This window comes from Alligator mississippiensis, chromosome 2 (genome assembly GCF_030867095.1).
Source record: "Alligator mississippiensis isolate rAllMis1 chromosome 2, rAllMis1, whole genome shotgun sequence".
In the NCBI taxonomy this organism is placed as follows: Eukaryota; Metazoa; Chordata; order Crocodylia; family Alligatoridae; genus Alligator; species Alligator mississippiensis.
This window is the reverse complement of record NC_081825.1, coordinates 190,064,004-190,084,185: the sequence shown is the minus strand read 5'-3', so window position 1 is coordinate 190,084,185 and position 20,182 is coordinate 190,064,004. Positions and strand designations below refer to the sequence as shown.

General features: G+C 42.7%; 1 protein-coding gene across 5 annotated transcripts in view; it reads left to right on the top strand.

The window, feature by feature from the left end:
• OSBPL5 (oxysterol binding protein like 5) overlaps positions 1–20,182 on the top strand; it is a 305,973-nt gene that overhangs the window by 245,767 nt on the left and 40,024 nt on the right. For all 5 annotated transcript variants that reach the window (XR_009460005.1, XM_059722599.1, XM_006271184.4 and 2 more), the window contains 2 exons: positions 200–284; positions 15,018–15,189. Coding sequence is in view for 4 of the 5 variants with exons in the window: in XM_059722599.1 (XP_059578582.1) it covers positions 200–284; positions 15,018–15,189 (257 nt within the window). In the remaining variant the exon portion in view is untranslated. The remainder of the gene's footprint in view (positions 1–199; positions 285–15,017; positions 15,190–20,182) is intronic.

The following is a 20,182-nucleotide window of genomic DNA, read 5'->3' as shown; positions in this document are numbered from 1 at the left end:
TTTTCAGCTTGGGGATGTTGATATATGTGGCACTCCAGGTGCTTTTAATTACCCCCCCCCAGCATGTCTATAAACACCTTAAAATGTTCTTTTTCCTCCTCCTTCCTTGAGCGCACACTGCCCTTGTAAAGTAAAAATATGTGGAATGGTAACATGCATCTCCTTGCCTGACCTTTTTCTTATTTGTCTGTGACTCTAGGGGCCAAAAGGAGAGAATGTGGGTTCAATCACTCAGCCTCTACCCAGCAGCTACTTGATCTTCAGAGCAGCCTCTGAATCAGACGGTGAGTGCTGTCTACATCTCTAATCTTTCTCCTCTTCCACAGATAATCAGGATAGATCCTGAGCAAGACTTGAGTATTGGGATTTTGAGAATATTTTTTTCCATGCTCTCCTTCTTAATGTCCTTAAAGAAAATTGAGGACATGAGCACACAAAAGAAGGTTGGCCTCGTAATTCAGGCAGTAGGCTGGGGCCTAAATGAAATTAGTTCCTGGCTCTGTTGCAGTCTCTCCATGTGACCTTATATAAGGGATTTAATCTCTGTGCTGCAGTTAAAATAAGCCTAATGCTGTTTTCTGCTATCCTTGTCTAAAATTAGATAGTAAGCTCTTTGATGCCATACTCTCATGCTATGCCGGCATGCATATTAGCCACTTCACAATGTCATTTCTTGAAGAACCACTGTAATACAAGCAATATGCTCGTCTAGTAAAGGAAGAAAAACCATTTGAAGTGACTGAAGGATTTAGAGTCCATTCCAATTAATTTGGCAGTCATTACTCTTCTAAACTTTGTTCTGCAACAAGTCATACCCCATTGGGTTTATATCTGTTCAGATATTTGTCTGCATTAGCACAGCATCCCGTACAGACTCATTTGAGTTACTAGCACCCTGTTTCACAGGTTGGAGGATATTCCATCTTTAATTCTTCTAAAACAAAACAAGGGTGAGAAGAAATGTGTGTACTACAGTAAAAGGTAAATAGAATTGTATGGGACCCCATGACTAAATTATGGGCATCTTTACACACACTTTGGGGTGAAGGATGGGGGACACTCATTCAACAAGCTTTAGTTGAAGTGCCCCTGCTGCCATTTTGAAGCACGGGACACTGAATACATGTGATGTGGAGGCTGCTGGAGCGTGCTAATTGGCACATGTCAAAGCAGATGTCTGACACATGTATAGGTGCCCTATATGCCCAATTTCTTTCCAGCTGGATAAAGCTGAGCATTATGGCTGAGAGTTTCTTTTGAAAATTTGTAAGGGAACTAGGAAGCCAGGTTTTTTTAGCTTTTCAGTTTTAAAAGGCAGCATCCATGTTGTTAAACCAGGGAGCACAAAGATATGTGGCTTCTGCCACACAGGCATCAGCCTGACTGGAAGTATGTCTACACTAAGAGTCACAGCTGTGCTCCAGACATCTCTAGGTGAGAGTGTGGCTCATTGAACATCTACCTTTCTAGGTAGATTAGCCATAAAATGCAGTCTTGAAGGTAGAGGAAAAAAACCTTAAATCCCCAAGCAGCCAGAAGATGAAGGGAGTTGAATGTGAGATGAGGAAGGGATTATCCCCTGCACGAGATTAGCAGAGATCTTGAGAGAAACATTGGAGCTTTAGGAGAGGATCCCGTGTTAGCCTCATGCAGTTGTTTCCCATCTGAACCATTTCCTCATTTCAGGAGACTTGGTCCCACATGCATCCCTTTTTTATGGGTAGTCATTCAACAACTTTTTCCCTATCTTATTGCCATTTGCCTAAATACTCATTTAGGCAAGGACCTAAAGGAGAAAATGTGTAATGATGCAAGGGGGCTGGTGGAGAGACAACTCCCCAGTGCCAGTTCTTCTGAATACAGTGTTTCCCAGGTTAGAGTTGTAACTTTTGCAAGTTGTTATCACTGACACCACATCTGGCTGCTTTTACTGGAATTCACAACACTCTGAGAAGTGAATTTAGGTCAATGTGTGGGAAATATGCCAGCTTGATATGTGAGAATGTCTCTGACCCTAACTACTACAGAAGGCTAAAATGTCACTGTTTTTTTTTAAGCAGCTAAGAAGCTTAAAACATATTTTCATTCCAGTTGGCCTTCAAAATAACATCATTCTTTTTCCTACCAAATCATGACTGTTCCTGATGGACAGTTTTTACCCACTGCCAAAGGTCATACAAGTGACCCTGCATACACTTTGGGTCTCATTCAAAATTCCCTTTGAAGCTGCTGAAATCTCTGAAAAGACGTCTGTTAGGCTTGGGTTCTAAGGGCTTTTTGGCTTCCAGCTCATCTTAATCCACTCCAGGAGCTGGCAAATAGAAAGAACATGGAGGGAACGCTGAGGCTATCAAATGCGTCTCTGGTTGGCAGAAAATAGTATACGAGCAAACCTGGGGGAAGTGTTTCAGGGGTCTGGTTATGTTTTTTGTTATTTATCTGGGTTTGGGCCTACTAGTGTATTTACTCAAATATAAGACAATTCTGAATATAACACAACCTCCCCCCCCCCAGTAATTAGACATTTGATGCCTTACCTACTTAGTACTTTTAGTATTGCTTCTGCATCAGTCAGTCCTGGAATTTCCCATAATAAAGCAGCCACAAGGAAGGCTACCTGATCACATTCATGTCAATAAAAACACCTTGAGCTGCTCTGCTGTGGGTCGATGACCAAATCCCAGATCTCGTGGAGTATTAAATCTCCATTCAGATGTTTTTAGTGTCTAACTCTCTAGTGCCTCATGAAAGCGGAGTGGAGGGAAGAGATGCTTACTCTGGACAATTTATAAATGTGTTGTAGTTGTCCAAGTATAGAATATAATTATTGGAAGTTTGCCTTGAATTTGTCCCTCTCCCACTGCTACATCAGGAAAAATAAATCCTGGGTGGGTCAGGCGGCCCCCTTGCATTCTTTTCCTTGCAGCCCCTTTCCACTCCACTCCCTTACTGTCAGACCCTGCCTGAAAACACTGACTTGGGAAAAACATGCCCATCATAATTTTGCTTATAGACAAACTACTATGAATATCCATAGACTTAGTTCATCCAAAATTGATGTTTTCCCTTTTTTGAAACTACTGCAACTTTTAGCACAAGTATTTCATAAACACACTTTTAAGCAATCCTTTATACCTAGTTATGCATAATGCAAACAGGTGCATCTACATGTAACACTAACTACACAGAAGCATCCCAGGCAAAGCCCAAGCTATTATGTTAGTTTAACAGACGGCTAGTGTCTGTAAAAAACCCATGTACCAGCACTACTGAGTAGTAGCACCAATTACTACATACCAGTTTAGTACTTGGTTTTGCAAGTACATGTAGATATGCATGATATTAGTCCAAAACCAAAAGGCTCATGATTTACTGCATAGTTCATTGGGCTGAGCCACAGCACAGTCCACAGTGTTTCAAGTCATGGTCACCCCAGAGCCCCACATTGCTCAGTATGTGTGTGTACTCCAGATACTCCTCCCTCCCCACAAAGGATCTACAATGCTAATTAAACCCCACTCATGACTGGAACTGGATGCTCTGTGCATGAGTCCTGGGATCCTCCAAAAAATGTATATGCGGATGAGGCACAGGGCAACCTGGTCCATCTCCACCTTATGGAGTGTGGGGCTACACTAATCCTATGTGACAGGCCGAGAGAGCGGGTGACAGAGGGATTCTGGGTGAACTATTTGGGGCCCCATTTGGTGATTGTTGCCAGACATTTAAAGTTGGTGAAGAAACAGGAATCATTGGAAATGGGGAAAGAAAGGAAGAACTCAGCTGTGGGAGTGAAGAGGAAATGGAATTGCAGTCAAAATAATGGCTCAGCATGACTTTAAAAATAACTGGGGGGAATTGGCACTACCATATATCTTATTCAGTTGGGCTGCATGAGCTTATCCTTGTAGGTTCCCATCAGGGCAGTGGGTGGGGTACAGGTATAGAGATGAGTGTGTGGATATGCGGTATGAACTGTGTAACAGGTTTTTAGTGTGCTTTGATCTGCCAAGTGAACCACAGGGGCCACTTGGCAGAGTGTTGGAGGTGGGTGGGTGTGTGTGTGTGTGTGTGTGTGTGTGTGTGTGTGTGTATACACACATACATATACAAGATATATATATCTTGCAAAAAGAATCAATATGTTTGCCCAATGTGGGCCACATATTTTATAGTCATACACAGTGTTGGCTGCATTTAATCAGCTTCATAGTTGGTTTCCATTACTGAGCACATGCTGCTTTTGGCAGTAGTCTGATGATGGACAATGTATTTAATGAAGTTTCCATGTATGCAAATGTAAGACAAGGACCCTGCCCGCCCCCCCATGCTGGGGGGGGGAAGGGGCGGGGGAAAGGGGCTTGTCTTATATTCAAGTAAATACGGTATTATTGCCTCCACTGCCACCTCCTCCATCCCTTCCTCCTTTGGCAAAGAGTTCATGTGTGGAAAGCCCTTCTCAATAACGACAACTTATGCTACAGTGAAAGCTAGGTGGAATTTAAATAAAGAATTATGCAGGGGGTTTTGAGCAGAATGTTCCCTGCCTCTCAAAACTGCTTGCATCTCTGTGAAAATGAAATAAAAGATGAATAGAAAATGAATAGAATTCTACCTTGCAGCCAATGTCTAGAAACCCATTGATGGATAGGTTGGGATAGTCTTTTAAGTATCAGCTGTCAAAGCATTTCAAACCTGGGTCAGATGGGATAGGATTGTTCTGTTCCTCTATTGTACAGGCAACCTATTTGCTGGTTAGGTAATTGAATACCGGTAATAACTGTCTGTCAACCCAAATCTCCTAAACTGCCATTTCCTTAGTAATCACTGTAACCTGCCGTTCCATTAACTTAATTAGAAAATGTACCATGAGATTGGTGCAGTCAGTGCATGTGTGTGAATGTTAGGGGATGGAATTTGCTGCTGCCCGATAACCACTTACCTCTTACCATACTGGATGAACTGTTTTGAATATGTGACTGTGAAACTTGTAGGCCAAGCAAGATAAAAGTAGTGTAGCCACATGTCATCTTGGTGCACTCCTTACTCCTGGCACCATTGCGAGCCCTTTCTATAAGTCAGAGCAGCCTTGTAGGTACTCTAATCTTCACCTGCTAGGGACATCCTACAAGAGGCCTGAGCAGTTCAGAGTGCAACACAGCCCCAGCTGTGCCCTCTTCCTCTGGAACATGTGCAGTAGGTTTCAATGCAATGGAGTGGCACAAGGCAGGTTGGGGAAAAATCTAGCTTGCAGTATTTGAAGCATTGTGCGGAGCTTTCTCTCAAATGAATAATTAGACATTTGTGATAAAGGCAGAAGTTAAAATAGTGAATTACTGCAGCCTATGTCTCACTCAGAAGCTTGGTCAGGTTCCTTGGCAAGCAGTGCAATTCAAGTGAAATCCAAGTCAGAACCTGAGACTTCTTGGTTCTTCACTTGCAAGAGCGGTTTATGGCCTGAAGGAAAAGCTAATGGGAGCTCTTTAAATTAAAAACGGGATCAAAGAAAGAGGCCAGCATCTAGTAACATAAATGTGACATCTGTTTTCAGAAAGCCAGTAATTAAGGATGAAATTAGGAGAATCCCTTTGATCGTTCTGTACCTGTCCAAGAGCAATCTGAATGGATTTGGAAAGGGGGAGTTCATACAAATTCCATCAACTCCATCAAGGAGGCGATGGTAACTGCTGACTGAATGAAGCCACAGGCATATTCTGTTTGATATTGGCCTTTGATATACTGTCATGCCAAAAATGCTAGCATGAAGGGTGAAGAATGGTGCTGATGGTGGCACTTCCAGATGGACAAAACATTTGACTTGGTAGTTGTAGTCAGTGAGCTGTGATTTAAATGGATGTGGTCTAGGGAGGAAGTAGAAAGCATATAAAATCATGATGGGCATTATATTTTTCCATCAACATTTATGGAGTATATGAATCTTGCACTGAAAATGTTGCAAGAAAAGGGAGCTGTTGCATTTTAGAGAGTCTGGGATGTAAAGAGAGACAGAGGCTCATGCAATGCCATTAACTCCTCATACACGTACTATGGGACAGATTCTACTATAAGTGGGTATGGATTGAAAATAAGAGAACCCAGATCTGAAGGGATTTGGGGAATAAGCATCTCTGAAAGAGTCTTTATCTTCATCTAATGCATTTAACAAAGTTTGTAAAGATAAATTTACAAAGTTTGAGCAAGCCTTGACCTGTTTATTAAAAGGGGGGCATGACCCTCAGACACTTGGCAAGGTTAACAATAATTCATGAGGAACTCCTACTTTTTAGAAAAGTGGCTTGCACAAGGAAGTTGAGACAGTCTCATTATATATGTGGCTACAATGTGATCAGCAGCTCAGTGTCCAATTTTCCCTTTTTAAATGTTTTTTTTCCTTGCCCTGCCCTCTGACACTGGGTAGGATTTGAGGTTCTACCTTGCAGCCAGCCCCCAGAAGTGCCACAAGCAACAGTAAATTTCCCATCCTATAAAGTCCAGGAGCAGGGTCCATTTTCTGGCATACATTCCCATTTTAGAAAACCATCTGCAAGGGCAAAACAGTCCACAGGGCTCAAACTCTGTAAATACAAGGCCTTTCTCTCACCGTCATCTGAAAGGGGGCTTTTATTTATGTAATGACTAGTCTCTAAAAATAAGCAGCAGTGTGTTTTAAAAAAAAAAAAAAAAAAAAATTCTCCTTCTGGGTGGTATTTCTAAAAGTGGCTATCACAACCTGGGCCTGCCCCCCTCCCTGGAAAGACACCAGTCTGTGAAGACTTGACCACTACTGTCTGTCTCCTTCTAAGACTCCTCAGTAGGGATGGAGGAGGACACTATTCTGAATTCCCTGGGTTGATGGGGATTGTGCCCATGTACAGATCCCATCTGCCACCCTCCTTTGGAAGGCTCCTCCATCCAGTACCTTAACCCTTCCTTTCAAAGCAGTGTCTCAGCCTCTTAAGGCCGTCCTTTTTTCCATTGCCATACGTGACCCCCAATAATTCCATCTTCGTGTAGTTGCTCTGTACTTCTCAAGTCAGCCCTCTGGTGACAGCGCAGCAAGCAAGCAAAGAATACAGAAGAATGTCTGCATATAGTCACTCTGTCGTATTATCTTTACCTGGAGGAAGAACCTTTACTTCTTTCATCTGATCTTGCTCTTTCTGTGAGTCTTGCCAGCATTTTGGGCAAAGCAGAGTTCTTCTACTGGTATTCTAGTATGTTGTGGTAGACATCTCCCTTGCCCAGAAAAGCATTTCTTAAATGCAGTGTGGCCTTCCTTCCCCTATGATTCACGGAGGAAATTCCAGCCCCTTCCCCTCCCCTCCTCTCCTTGACTTGTCAGACTTGTGTAGAGCAGGGATGGGCAAAATATGGCCCGCAGGCCGGATCCAGCCCACCAGGCACTTCCATTCAGCCTGTGGCCCACCTCCCCACAATGAATTGTGCCCCGCTAGCACAGGCAGGGCTGCTGCTGTAGGCTTCCCCAGGGTCCTGCTCCCTCCAGGCAGCAGGTAGGGAAGGTGGGGGCTGCAGCTGGGCAGGAGCACGGAGCGTGGGGCTAGGGCTGGCTGCAGCAGAAGCCCTTGCCCAGGGGGGTGGCAGCAGTGGGCAGTTTGTCTGGGCAGGGTGCGATTGTGAAGGGGGAGGGGTATGGGGACCCCCCCCCCACACCCCACATGGCATACAGCCCTGGCAGGCAGCAGGGGCAACAGAAGCAGCAGGCGGCGTGCTCTGCTTGGTGCTGGTGCCTGTCTCTTGGCTCCAGCTAACGCTGCGAGGAATGCAGCCCCTGCCGAGCTGTTTGTTTCCCTGGTGTTCCCAGCACTCATGGAGCACAGGAGGGAAGCACCAGGTGCTGGAGTGGACTGGGAAACCTTCTGGCTCCAGTGTTTGGGCCTTTCCTCCTGTGCCCTGCGAGTGCTGGGAGTACCAGGGAAATGAACGGCTCAGCAGGGGCTGCGTTCCTCACTGCAATGTGGAGCACTGGCCAGAGCCAGGCACCAGCACCCCTGCCTGCTGCTGCGCCGGGGGAGGGGGTGTGCCCACACCCATATGTGCGCACACAGTGTTGCCTGCTTCACTGCGGGAGAGGACGGTGTGTTCCAGAGCCACACAGCCACACCCCCTCACAAACTCCCCTCCCCCCCAACACAATGTAAAAGACTAAGAATTTATTTCTGAGTTATTATGCAATCCCCTCATATATATTACACAAACACAAATCATGACAAAATATTTTTCGTAATAAAATTTAATATGTTATCGTAGGTTTTTAACTTCTAGTCTATGATTTGTTTTTTGGTTCTTAGATGGCAACTCCCTGCTTCCAAAAGGAGTAAGGGGAGGAATTTCTGGTGGCAAAGGTCAGGGGTTTGGGGTGGGACTTCTGGTTCCAAGACAGTGGCCAGGGGGTAGGGCTATGCATGCAGCCCTTGACAGCTCGCCAAACCTCGTTAAGTGGCCTTCCACCCAAAATAATTGCCTACCCCTGCTATAGAGCCTGCTGGCCTATGACTCCAGGCCAGTATGTGAGAGGCAGTTGATAGTCCTAGATTGCCCTAGGAGATTTTCTGTCTTAGATACTCATCTAGGTGCCAGTACAGAACCTATTCTAACTCGAACTGGAAGTGACAAGGTGAAACAAAGGTTAGACTTCAAGATGGAGGTTATAATCCAAAAGGGAGTTCACAATTTGGTGCAGATGCATCCCACTCTTATCACAAGCGTGTCATAGCAATTAAAACCCACAACTAACCTTTTCTATACCATGTAAGTGCCTGTCAGAACAGCACTTTGTAAAGTTCACTCACGTCTAACAGTAGCCTACAAATGCCTGAATTTTAACTTGCACACTATATAAACAGCACCTGCAGCTAATTGAGGGATCATCCTTGAATCAAGGCAGCCAGAGTGCTACAAATTAGATACATGCCCCCCAAAGGAACAGCAAAATTAAGGGCCCTCATCTGAAACATTTTGGGGCCTTGAAATGTTCAGTGACTGCCTCAAATCAATGTCTTCCCTATCACTCATGATTTTCTTGTTTTAAAGGCATAAACACTGTTGTCAGCTGGCAGTACGTGTCTTTGCTGTTACATCAATGTGATTGATGCTGGTGAGGCACAAGGCCAAAAGCTGATGACTTTTACTAGCCAAGCAAAGCAATATTCCCCTGGCAGTGTACTATCTGAAGAGTTACATGGCTATTTTGTATTGGTTTTTGTAAGTAAAATTGGCCACTCCATGTCTGAAATTTGTGATTGAAAGAAGTTCTCCCAGGCTGAAATTTCAGTAAGATTCAATCTATAGCATACTTTGGTGTTGTCTAAAAGCACAGAGGGAACTTCAACCCAGGTTTTGTCATCAAGTATTTCAAGGTGCACAAAAGGGCTTAAAGTGAAAAGGTTCTAAGTGCAAATATTCTCAGTACTACATAAACCAATAGCTATACAATCAATCCATTATAAGACTGGGACATATGAAATGTTTTCTTTGAATAGGAGCTGACCAGAGTTAGAAGGCTGACTATCTAGCTACACGGGCTGAGTGTGTGTGTTTGTTTGTTTGTTTGTTTAAAAAAAGTTGAATTAATTCCCTCTAAGCAATGGTGGCAATTTAAGCTGCATGCTCACTTCCATCTACGCAACCCCAGCTTCTTAGCAGCTTCATCAGTGCTCCACTTCTGAAGCAAGCAGCGCATCCACTAGCTATTAGGACTGTGCAAAACAGCAGCGTTCCACTTCGATACCTGTTTTGATAGAACAGTGTTTCAAGTTTTTGTTTCATTTTGAAAACACTGTTCCATTCCATTTTTGTTGAAACGGTTTTGCTGTTTCAACATTTCAGTCAGGCCCCAGCCTAGTTGAGTTCCCCTCCCCAGTGCTGTGATCAGGCTGGGGCTGGGGAAGGGAACCCTGATTGCAGCCCACCACCTATCTGGCTGCTTCGAAACTCAAAACATTACAAAACTTTTGAAACATTTCAACTACCCTTGTTTCATTTCGAGGCTGTTTCAAAGCCCTTTGTTTCATTTTGATTTCACTGTTTCAAGCTTGAAATGAGTTGAAACAGTGTCAAAACAAAACAGCCGACAAAATTTTGCACAGCCCTACTAGCTATCTTTGGGGTAAACATTCTGCAGGGGCAGTAATATCTGAACATGTCTGACTGTATTTAAGTACTTGTTACAGACAGCTGCTAAACGTTAGTCCAGACTGCTGAGCCAAGGCTACGCATCCAACTTGAAGGGCACGTTCAGCTCCTGTTATTACAGAGCAAAGGCAATAAATGGAAAGCCATTTCTGGTACTTTCCCCACACCTTTCTACAAGGGTGTGTAGTTTGTAACCCAATAAAAATTCAGCTGTAATTTTAGCTTTACCCCTCCCCGCTCCTTTCCCTTTTCCTTCTCTCTTTAATTGCAATCATTAAGTCAACTGCTACAGTCTTACTGCCACTGAACCAGAGAAAAGACTAAATCCTCTGGTCAGAGGAGACACAGATATATGCCATGTAACCTCTCACATATACAACACGGTGATAATCATTTACAAGGTGACTTGATGTTTATAGACTTGCAATAATTACCTGGTTTGCATTTGTGTTTTTAACTGAATATTTATAAAAGAATTGTCACTTTGTTTATAACCTGCCATCAGAGCCAGTTGATAAATTACATAATTTTGGCAAAAAACGCAAATTTCATTGGAATTTTGCTATTGGCTTGGTCAATAATGCATTGTGCAAATGCATTTGTGTGTGTGTATGAGGGGAAATAAAAATGTTTTGTTTAATTCTACTCCATTCTTTCTAACTAACCCTGAAAGAATTGCCCTTTATGCCAGAGGTTCTCAAACTGTGGTCCGTGGACCACCATTGGTCCATGAACTCCATTCAGGTGGTCCACAGAAAGGTTGCGGAACAATCGAGAATATCTGTACTTATAAGGTAAGACTACTGATAAAAATGCCTCAAGGGATGAATAGAACTGCCCAGTTACCTTTTTATAAACATGGGCCTTGGCTTGTTAGTAGGAGTGTAAGGCTCATTAATCCATCTAAGCCCTTAAGCACATGCTTTAAAAATTTTTATTCTAGTGTGCAGAAGATATACATGATGTCATTTTCTTTGAATTGGGTATTGGGTTTCAGTGGGAACTGCAAGGCCCTTTCACTTCTGTAAATGAAGCTGTAAAAATAGCCTATATTTAAGAGCTTTTTTGAAAGCTTTGCTTAAGTGCACAAATAGCATGTATGACATTCCCAATAGCAAATTACTGAAGTTCCCTCCCTTTCCTAGGACTGGAGAATAGAAGGTGAAGATGTGCTTTCTTATGTGAAATGATCTGGAATATGTTTTGAGTCAGGTGTGTGAAGGAGATGAGGGATTTGTGTTCAAACGCCCATTAGCTCTCAGGCGTTATCCAGGCAGATCCTTTGCATGGTGAGAAGTGAAGAGATCTCTGTATGCCAAGGCTTTTATATAATTACTTGCAAAATCCAAAGTAGTGTGAAATTAATTATAGCCTCCCTGAACCTGCCTAATCATTTATTAGCCATCGTGTATGGTATTTGTAAACCACAAGCTGATGCTGAAGGAATCTGCAGGACAAAGTAGGAGTAAATGACTACATTGAATGACATTGCTGGAATTTCAGTAAACCCATAATCCTTCAAGACCTTCATTCTAGCTGTTTCTCTTATACAAATGATTCATGGGAGTGCAGAGACTTATTAAAATTATAAATATGTCTTTTATCCAAAAATGATTCAAACCTTTGAACTCTAATTGCTGTTCTCATAGGGCCAAAACCTTGTCCTATTAAACTCCACTGGAACTTTGGCCTACTGGGAATTTTGTCCAGGACAGCAGTTAAATTTCAATTAAACTTAAGCCTGGGTTTGTAGTTAGATGTGTGTTCTCCTAAGTAGGACTGCTTCCTTAAACTGGGGTGGGGGAGTAAGATCAGGGCTATAAGAAATTCATGCATCTACAGGACTCTCCATTACTTTTGCAAAGTCCTTGCTAATTTCCTTCTTTTCCTCTCAAGTGTGTCCTAATTACCCTATAATGTATTCTGAGAACTGTAATGAAGATCTCTGCTATATGTGGTAGAAATTAGAGGTTCTCAAATATCCTGCAAATTTGCCAGGTGCCCTGTGCTTGTTAGCGATTCATATGCTTCCTCTGTATTTTTAATTTGTTTTCAAATGTACAAAAGCTTCCCTGATAAGCAGACAAAGGTTATGATTTATAGCAAGCAAAACAAATCATGGAGAATCGAATATATCTCCTTGTTTCTTCAATGCCATAATCACCACTGAGCACCTAATTATGTATTTTACATGACTATGCTGACTTGCATGCCTAAATAAGAAGTGTGGATGTTCAGTATAGGTTCTGATGGATGCAGTTTCTTCCATGCCAGCTTATCACCGGTTCCCTACTGAAATCAAATAAGGGCATGGAGAAATCATCAAATTGGAGAGAGTTAATAGGTGAGGGGGCTAACTGTAGAGCAGCTGATCTCTGGGAATTGCATGTGTGCTCCCAGTTACTCTGTGTTGAGTGAAACAAGGCAATTTAACGTGGGTGTCTCCTGGGCTGATTTAGCTTTTAGTTACCTTGGGGTAATTGTGTGCCTTCAAAGAGCTTCTTGTGTCATGCTTTACATTAAGTCCCTGTCCACTTGACTCTTTTGCATCTGAGTCCTCAGGGTGTGCTCAGAAATGTGGATGTACAACAGTCTGTTGTGCTTAAAAAGTTGTAGGTGTGGGGCCAGTGTTTGTGCTGATGCAGAATGATATCAGAAGCATGTTGATTTTTGCTGAACTTCCTTCTTGAATGATGAGAATCTTAGCTCTTGCACTGAGAAAGGACCTACCAAAATTATGATTTTGCAGATTTCGCAATATGTGGCATTGCCTGCAAAAATGGGCAATGCACACAATCCACAAAGCAAAAAAAAAAAAAAAAGAACTGAAAATAAAACACTGGATTGTTACTTTTAAATTGCCAATTGCTCAAATCACGAGCAAGACCTTATAAAGGGGGATAAGGCAAAATGCTGTGTTTATTGATTACATAAATTAGACAAAGAGGTTTGGACACATCACTCATATAGACGCACACAAATCATCATGCACAAAACTAATGCACGGGCACACACAAACACAAAACAACCATTCCATTCAGACATTATAATTACCAGCAGCAGTTGTTCAATAATAGCACTGGGTGGCCATCCTAGATCTTATTGAGAGAAGATGCAGATAGCAGGTAGGGTGGTTATTTTGAGAGAGATCCTGTAGATAACAGCTTAGAGTGGGGTGAAACAGATGCGTCTGTGCTCCGACAAAACAGCAGTTGAGAGACTCTCCCAACTTTGAGAATGCTAAGTTGTCTTTTGTAGGGGTTGGCATCCTTTAAGTGCTTTGGGGGGGTTTTCATACCCAGCTTCTGTTTTTGAGGTTGTTCTTCATTCATCTTCAGCTTATCTCAGCCTGAGGTCATTTTGGTCATCCAAGTCAGTATCTTAGCCTTGGAGTGTTCTTGCTGCCCATCTGGCAGGATGTGTGCCTCTCTTCTCCTTGTTATCTCCTGTTGTGTCTTAGGCCTCCTAATTCTTCAGCCATCCATTAATTAGTTTACTGACTGGTGCCCTTTATATTTGGTGCCTTGTTGCTTACATAAACAGTTAAGTCTCCTTCTCCCATCTCTATGCCATTCTCTCACCATTCACCCTTTCACATCCACTCGTTCAAAAAGGGCATACAGAGTTCATTCACTTACGTCAAGCAAAATAGTACAAAAATGGAGTTTTCAAGTTACTTACAAGACAAAACTAACATAGTTACATTTCACTACTATTACACTCTGTTAACATCAGCTACATTAGTTCAGTTCATGCTACAGGATCCCCAGAGGGAGCTGGCAGTGCATAGGGCACTGTGGCAGCCCATCAGCGAGGAGGGGGAAAGGGACAAGGGGAAGCTGCTCAAAGGGCTGCCAGCAAGATAGCTGCCATCCCTCCTTTCACCATTGATTGGCTATAAGAGCTGCCTGTCATGTGGTCCCACCCCTCTCCACCAATCAGTGCAAGAGGTGAAGCTACATGATGGATGCCCCTCACAGCCAATCAGCAGCAGAGCCAGGACCATATAACAGGGATCCTTCACAGCCAATCAGCAGCAAGGGGTGGGGGCTACTGGAGCCCCTTGGCCAATCAGAGGTGTAGGAGGAGGTGGGGAGCTGCTGCACTCTGCCCACAAAATGGCTGCCAAGCTCCACAATCTGCCCATGAAATTGGCAGACAGCCGCCACAAATTCAGAAGGTCCCTAGTAATAAGTGACTAATAATACAGTATTAATAACCTGGCCATGATCCTTGAGGCTAATAATTTTTTCAGTGATGTTTTTTATATGGAGATCTAAACAGGGTTCTGGGACTTACATAAAATGGTAACTTGCACTGAGTGCATAAAGTGAACACTGAGAAATATAGATTGTACCCAGCAGCATCTGTGGTACTACTGAATGTTAAAAATTATGCAATGTAAAATTTACATTCTGGTTAGGCAACAGATTCTTAACCAAGGTGTCATGACACCCTGGGGTTTTGTGAGATTCTTTTAAGGGTGCTACACCATATTTACACTGTTAGGTGTGCAAATATCTATACGCAAGATAAACCCAGGGATTTCAAACAGGAATGCATAGTATCAAAATCATTGACTTGTTGTGGTCGTTTTGAGTTCTTTGCAACAAAAGATTCACTTTGCTATTTTTTTGACTACAGAAAAAATTGTGAAAACCTAAAAGCTAGCATTTTCAAGGGGTGCCTTGAGCCTAAAAGGGTTAAGAAACACTGTGCTAGGCTAATTGAAGACATTATTAAGGCTGTTTTAAAGTGCTGTTCCTAATGTTCCTTCACTCTCAAATGAGAAGCTTTTGTGCAATGGCAAGTAACCGCTTTTCATAGCACTCTGACTTTACATACTTAGATTCTTGTTTTTGCAGGTCGATGTTGGCTGGATGCTCTGGAGCTTGCCCTGCGTTGTTCCAGTCTCTTCAGGCTCAGCACCTCCAAACAGGGGAAGGATGGAGAACTGAACTGCTCATCTGATTCCTCGCATGCTGGCCTATACAACCTCTTGCACACTGCCACCATCTCTGACCAGGAGCTCTTCCAGTAAGACATTTTTGCCTCTTGGGCTTGTAAAGGTGTTGGCATGTATAGATGAATGACTTTTTTTTTTTAACCTTATTTTGTTCATCGGCTTGGTAGTCTAACTTCAAGGTCTGCCCAGATACGTTCTCATACCTCACTCAGTCTGCAACATCTGGGTGCTTTTTGGCCAGTATAGGAGTTGATTTGTCTTTTGCTGTCTGAAAGCTTCAACCTACAGACTGGGAAAGGACTGGTTGGAATCTTAGTTGTGTGAAAGTGTGTGCAAGGATCAAGTCCACTCTTCCTCTTACTTGAGCTAAACTTCTGTTGAAGCTAATTTGGGTAGAAGAATTGCTTGCCTGGGTTGAGTACCAGTTTATAGGTAAGCCCACCAAATTGGGTAGGTAACTGGATGCAACCATTCCAGCATCTACCATCGTTTAAGCCACTGACAGACATTCAGTGAAAGACGTAATGCAGTCCCAACAACTGTACTTCCTGCTATGCTGCACATACACAGTAGGAGGAGTGACTGTGGGATCAGGGATCAGATCCCCATTGCACCATATTGCCAGTGCAGGGGGAGCCTGGGATCATGATGACAGAAAGCATCAGTCAGCTGATCAGTGTTCCTAGCCACAGGAACACACTGAGTTCCTGCAGCTGGGAGTATTTGGCAGCCCTTCAGTTATAGCTCATACAACTCATGAGTACAACTCTTTTTTTTTTTTCCTTCATTCCTTCCAGGTATAACATGAGATGAGGGTGGGACAGCACAGTAGGAAATCTGAGGTGTTACTCAGATGTACGGGTTAACTGTAGACCTGTAATCTCATGGGCCATATCCTTGTTGACTTTTCAGTTCTCCCATTTGCTGCTAAAGAGACAATACATTATAACAGTACCCATGTTAAGAGCTTATATTGACAGTGAACCAAGGAACATAGTGTAGTTTCAGGTATAAGAAAGGTTCCAAGTACAAGAAACCGAGGCTTATGTAGCAGCATTAAGCTTGTGCTTTTTTTTCTGACTTGTGGGCACTTGAATCCTTTGCCAGATGGGAGATGGTCTTGTAAAATCAGATATCATGCATCAGTAATAGAAGTACCATTGCCTTGCTGCACACTTGTCTAAAAATGTTTGTACTTGCTTCATGTTACTACATTAATGGCATAATAGCAATGCTTAAGGCATTCAACTGGGTTTTGAGGTTGTATTGTGCTTGGTACCATGCAATTGAGTAAAAAGGACACAGTAGAAGGAGTTCAGTCCTTTATACCACCTCTGCTGTGGTATCCTGTTATATCCTGCTATGACAAAACTACTGTTACACTTGTGTGTACATTCTAAGACAGGAGTAAACCTGTAGCCCTGGTAATATGCATTTGAAGCTATAGTAAATGGAAATCACAGGAGACTGGCTAGGAGTGTATTAAAGTATTCCCCCTATATCAGAGATGAAGTTTATACAACAGCTACTCTCTTTTTTCTGATTGCATGTTCAACATTAAGAGGCCTACTTAGCCCTCTAGAAATAGGGGCTTCAACAATACTGCAGAAGACAGTTTTTAGAAATGTTCAGCAGCCGTAACTGGGATCTGATATTCAAAAGAGCTTGGCTCCTGGCAGAGTCTGGCTGCAGTTGTTGGCACTGAGCGTTACTCAGAGTTTAGCTCTTAATGCAACTCCATTCTTAATGCTGGTGCGTTTGAAGCTTTGCCATAAGATTCGGTCTTCCCAAAAGGTTTAGAGCCTTGGAGACTTTGGCATCTGCCTGGCAGAGGTGTGAATTCCCCAAAGTGACAGGGGATGAGCAGACTGGCAGAAAGAGAGACCATGAAAATAACACTCCCCAAGTGCTGAGCTAGAGGTTGTTGACTTACCCCTGACAGTGCCTTTCTCAGGGATTCATTCATTCTAATTAAATGCCTTTCCTACAGGGAATCATATCAATTAAGTTGGCATGCTGTTATTAGGGAGGCAGTTAATTACATTTAATTCTATCTTCAAATTAGTCAAACTACTCTGTCAAGGGGGGAAGAAGGGCAGATGTTGTATATTCTGGAGACAACCTGAAACCAGCTCCATGCAGAGGGAGAAATTTATCTTGGGTAAATACTATGCATGTCTGATGGCACCTTTGTTTCTCTCCTGGAAGAAAGTGAAAATGACATAATAATAACAAAACTGATATCTTTACTGCCTTTCATGTCATGTGTGCATGATTTCTGGCTCACTTTTGTGGTTTTAAGTTTCCAACTGAGCAACTGAAGGCATGTGCCTTCTACAGGGTTGCAGACTTAAGACTGTATAGACTTGAATAGGGCTTTACTCATGACTTCAGAAAGAATGTACACTTCTTCCATCTCTTAAATGTCTTAGCAAGCTTTTGGGCACAAGCACCCTTCTTCAGGCCTAGGGAGACTCTGCTGTTCTGAGATCTCCAAGGAATGAAAGAAGCTAAAAGTGTGACAGGATGTCAGTGAGAATGTAAATAGGTGAACATTAGGAAAACAATGGGTAGAGAAGGGGATTTCCACTTACAGTACTTATATTCTCACTGACATCCTGTCACACTTTAGCAATCTTTCAGGCAAAAGCTCAGTAACTTTTGTTCCAACTGTTCAGTTGGTCTAATAAAAGATATCACATCTACCCAAAGAACCTTGCCTGCCTATGTCCTTAGACAAACATGGATACAACCAAAAACCCTGCATCTCTTAAATAGAATCAGGACTCATGGTAGAGGTGATAACTTTTAATAGTTGGTCTAATAAAAGATATCACCTCTACCATGAGTCCTGATTCCTTTTTGCCTCTAGACTAATGGCTACAACCTGGATACCTGACTGCATCTCTTAAATGTTGCTTTAGTCTTCAGAGATCTTCCTTCCTTGTTTGTCTGCCTCATCTACCTGTTGTCTGTCCTGTTTGAGTCCTGCATTATAACCTCTCTGAGCCAGAGGCTATTTCCTTTGTTATTTAAAGGCAGGAGGAGGAGGATCGTGTTCAGAAGGATGGGGTCATGATCCTTGATTGGGGTGTCTAGATGCTGCCATAATAGATATTATGAATAATATGGGGAGGGGAGGGTGAGCTGCCGGCGGGCAGAGTGGTCCCTGGGCTGCGTGGGAGGCTGATGCTTCCCTCCATGGCTGCACCTGCCCACAGGCGCCCGGCTCTGGTGGTCCTGGTGGGCACTGCAGTCGCGGAGGGAAGCACCAGGCCCCTGCACAGCTCAGGCAGGCAGGCAAGCTCCAGGGGGGGAAAAAAAATCAGGCTCTCTGCTTTTCTTGGGCAGAATCTGCTTTCCTGGGCTGCTGCCAGGCTGCCTGCAGGGCTTCCTGCAGAGCCCCTGAGCTGCACAGAGTCCGGTGCTCGGAGTTTTAGTTTGCTGCGCCCCAAGTCATTTAAGTCGCATTATACCCCTGAGGCAAATTTCCTATAGCGGCTAGAATTAATGCGCCGATGTGTGCAAACACTGACACCATTAAAGCGGTGCAAAAGCATTTAGCCCACTTTAGTGTCGTGTATGCGTGCCCCTCATTTTGTCTATACACGACCTTAGATCCTAGTTGAAAGCCAATGTAAGCCTTTCTTACTGACTTTAGATCAGGCTCATGACTTGGTTTTTATTTATAATGTAAATATTTCTCATTTTTAACAATTCTGTTTGGCATCATTTGTGAGAAGAGAACTGGCTGGCTCCATTTAAGTCAGCTGAGTATGCTGTTCAGAATGAAGAGCATCTGGTTCTCCCAGAGCAGTTCTTTAGCCAGGAGCGTATTGAGGGCTGTGTCCTAGAAGGCCCGTTGTTAATTATTGACTAATATTAATATATGGTGTGATTTCGAATGAGCTGGGTTCCTACCTGTAGCTCTGCTGTGGAATAACCGTGGGCAGATCTAAGATTTAGGAAAAGGGCTCAGGAAGGGGAAAGGTGTGACACACAATTACATATAAAACACAACACATTTTTCTCCAGTTAAAAAAATAAATTAGTTGTTTTACTAATATGCTAGGGGGCTAATACTATATTATTCAGTTTAAGTTCAAAGCAAAACCAAATAACTACTGAAAAATTGCTCTGATTTGCTAGATTTATGTATACAGTTAAAAAGAAAAACAACCCACAAACTAAACAAAAATAGTCAAAATATATCTTGTCATTAGTCCTTTGGTCATAGTTAAATATGTCTCTTATTCATAAAACAAACTCTGTCTTTCCTGAGAGTCTTGACAGGACCTCTACTTCACTGTCAGTCATTTCTATACCTGAGTTAGTATTACCACACCTAAGCTGAGGTTTTTAGTAAAAGTTAAAAACAGTTTGCAGGTCTGTGAAATAGAAGGGGAAGATTACCAGGCAGGGCTAACACAGCAAAATTGCAGAAAAAAGGATAGTTTGAATACTGGAACTTTAAGACCATTAAAAAGGATAGAGGTTTGTTAACACCTTTTGGAGTTGAGATATTAGCAGAAATTAGAGAGCTGATAATGAGCCCTGAAGTCAGTTGAATGTCTCAGCACTGCCTGACTAGACATGCTGCTGCTATGTATATAGGTTTAGGAATGTTATTTCTTTTACTGCTTTGTGGAGGGAGGAACCATGGAAGGGGTAGAAAGAAAGCAGAGAGATCCAAAAAAAAGTGACTGAAAGTTTTTGTTTTTTTAAATTTGAGGGAAAAATTTTAAAAAGCTGATACAGTTGCTTATTTAACAAATACTAAATGAAGCACGTACTATTTCTCAAACATTGATCTTGGCCAGTCTAATGAATCTTTGCTTCAAGTATACATGCTCCTTGGAGAAGCTTTCCACAAGGGAAGGAAGCCTAGCAACCATACCCAAACACAGGCATATTTTGGTGATCATTTACCCCAAAGAAACAAATCAAATCTCTGAATTGTCAGCACCTAATTCATGATCTACTGTCCAACAAGTATCTTTGTAGGATCATGGGATACATTTCCTTGTCTGCTTTTTGCCTTTTGCTTTTCATTTATTGTCTCAA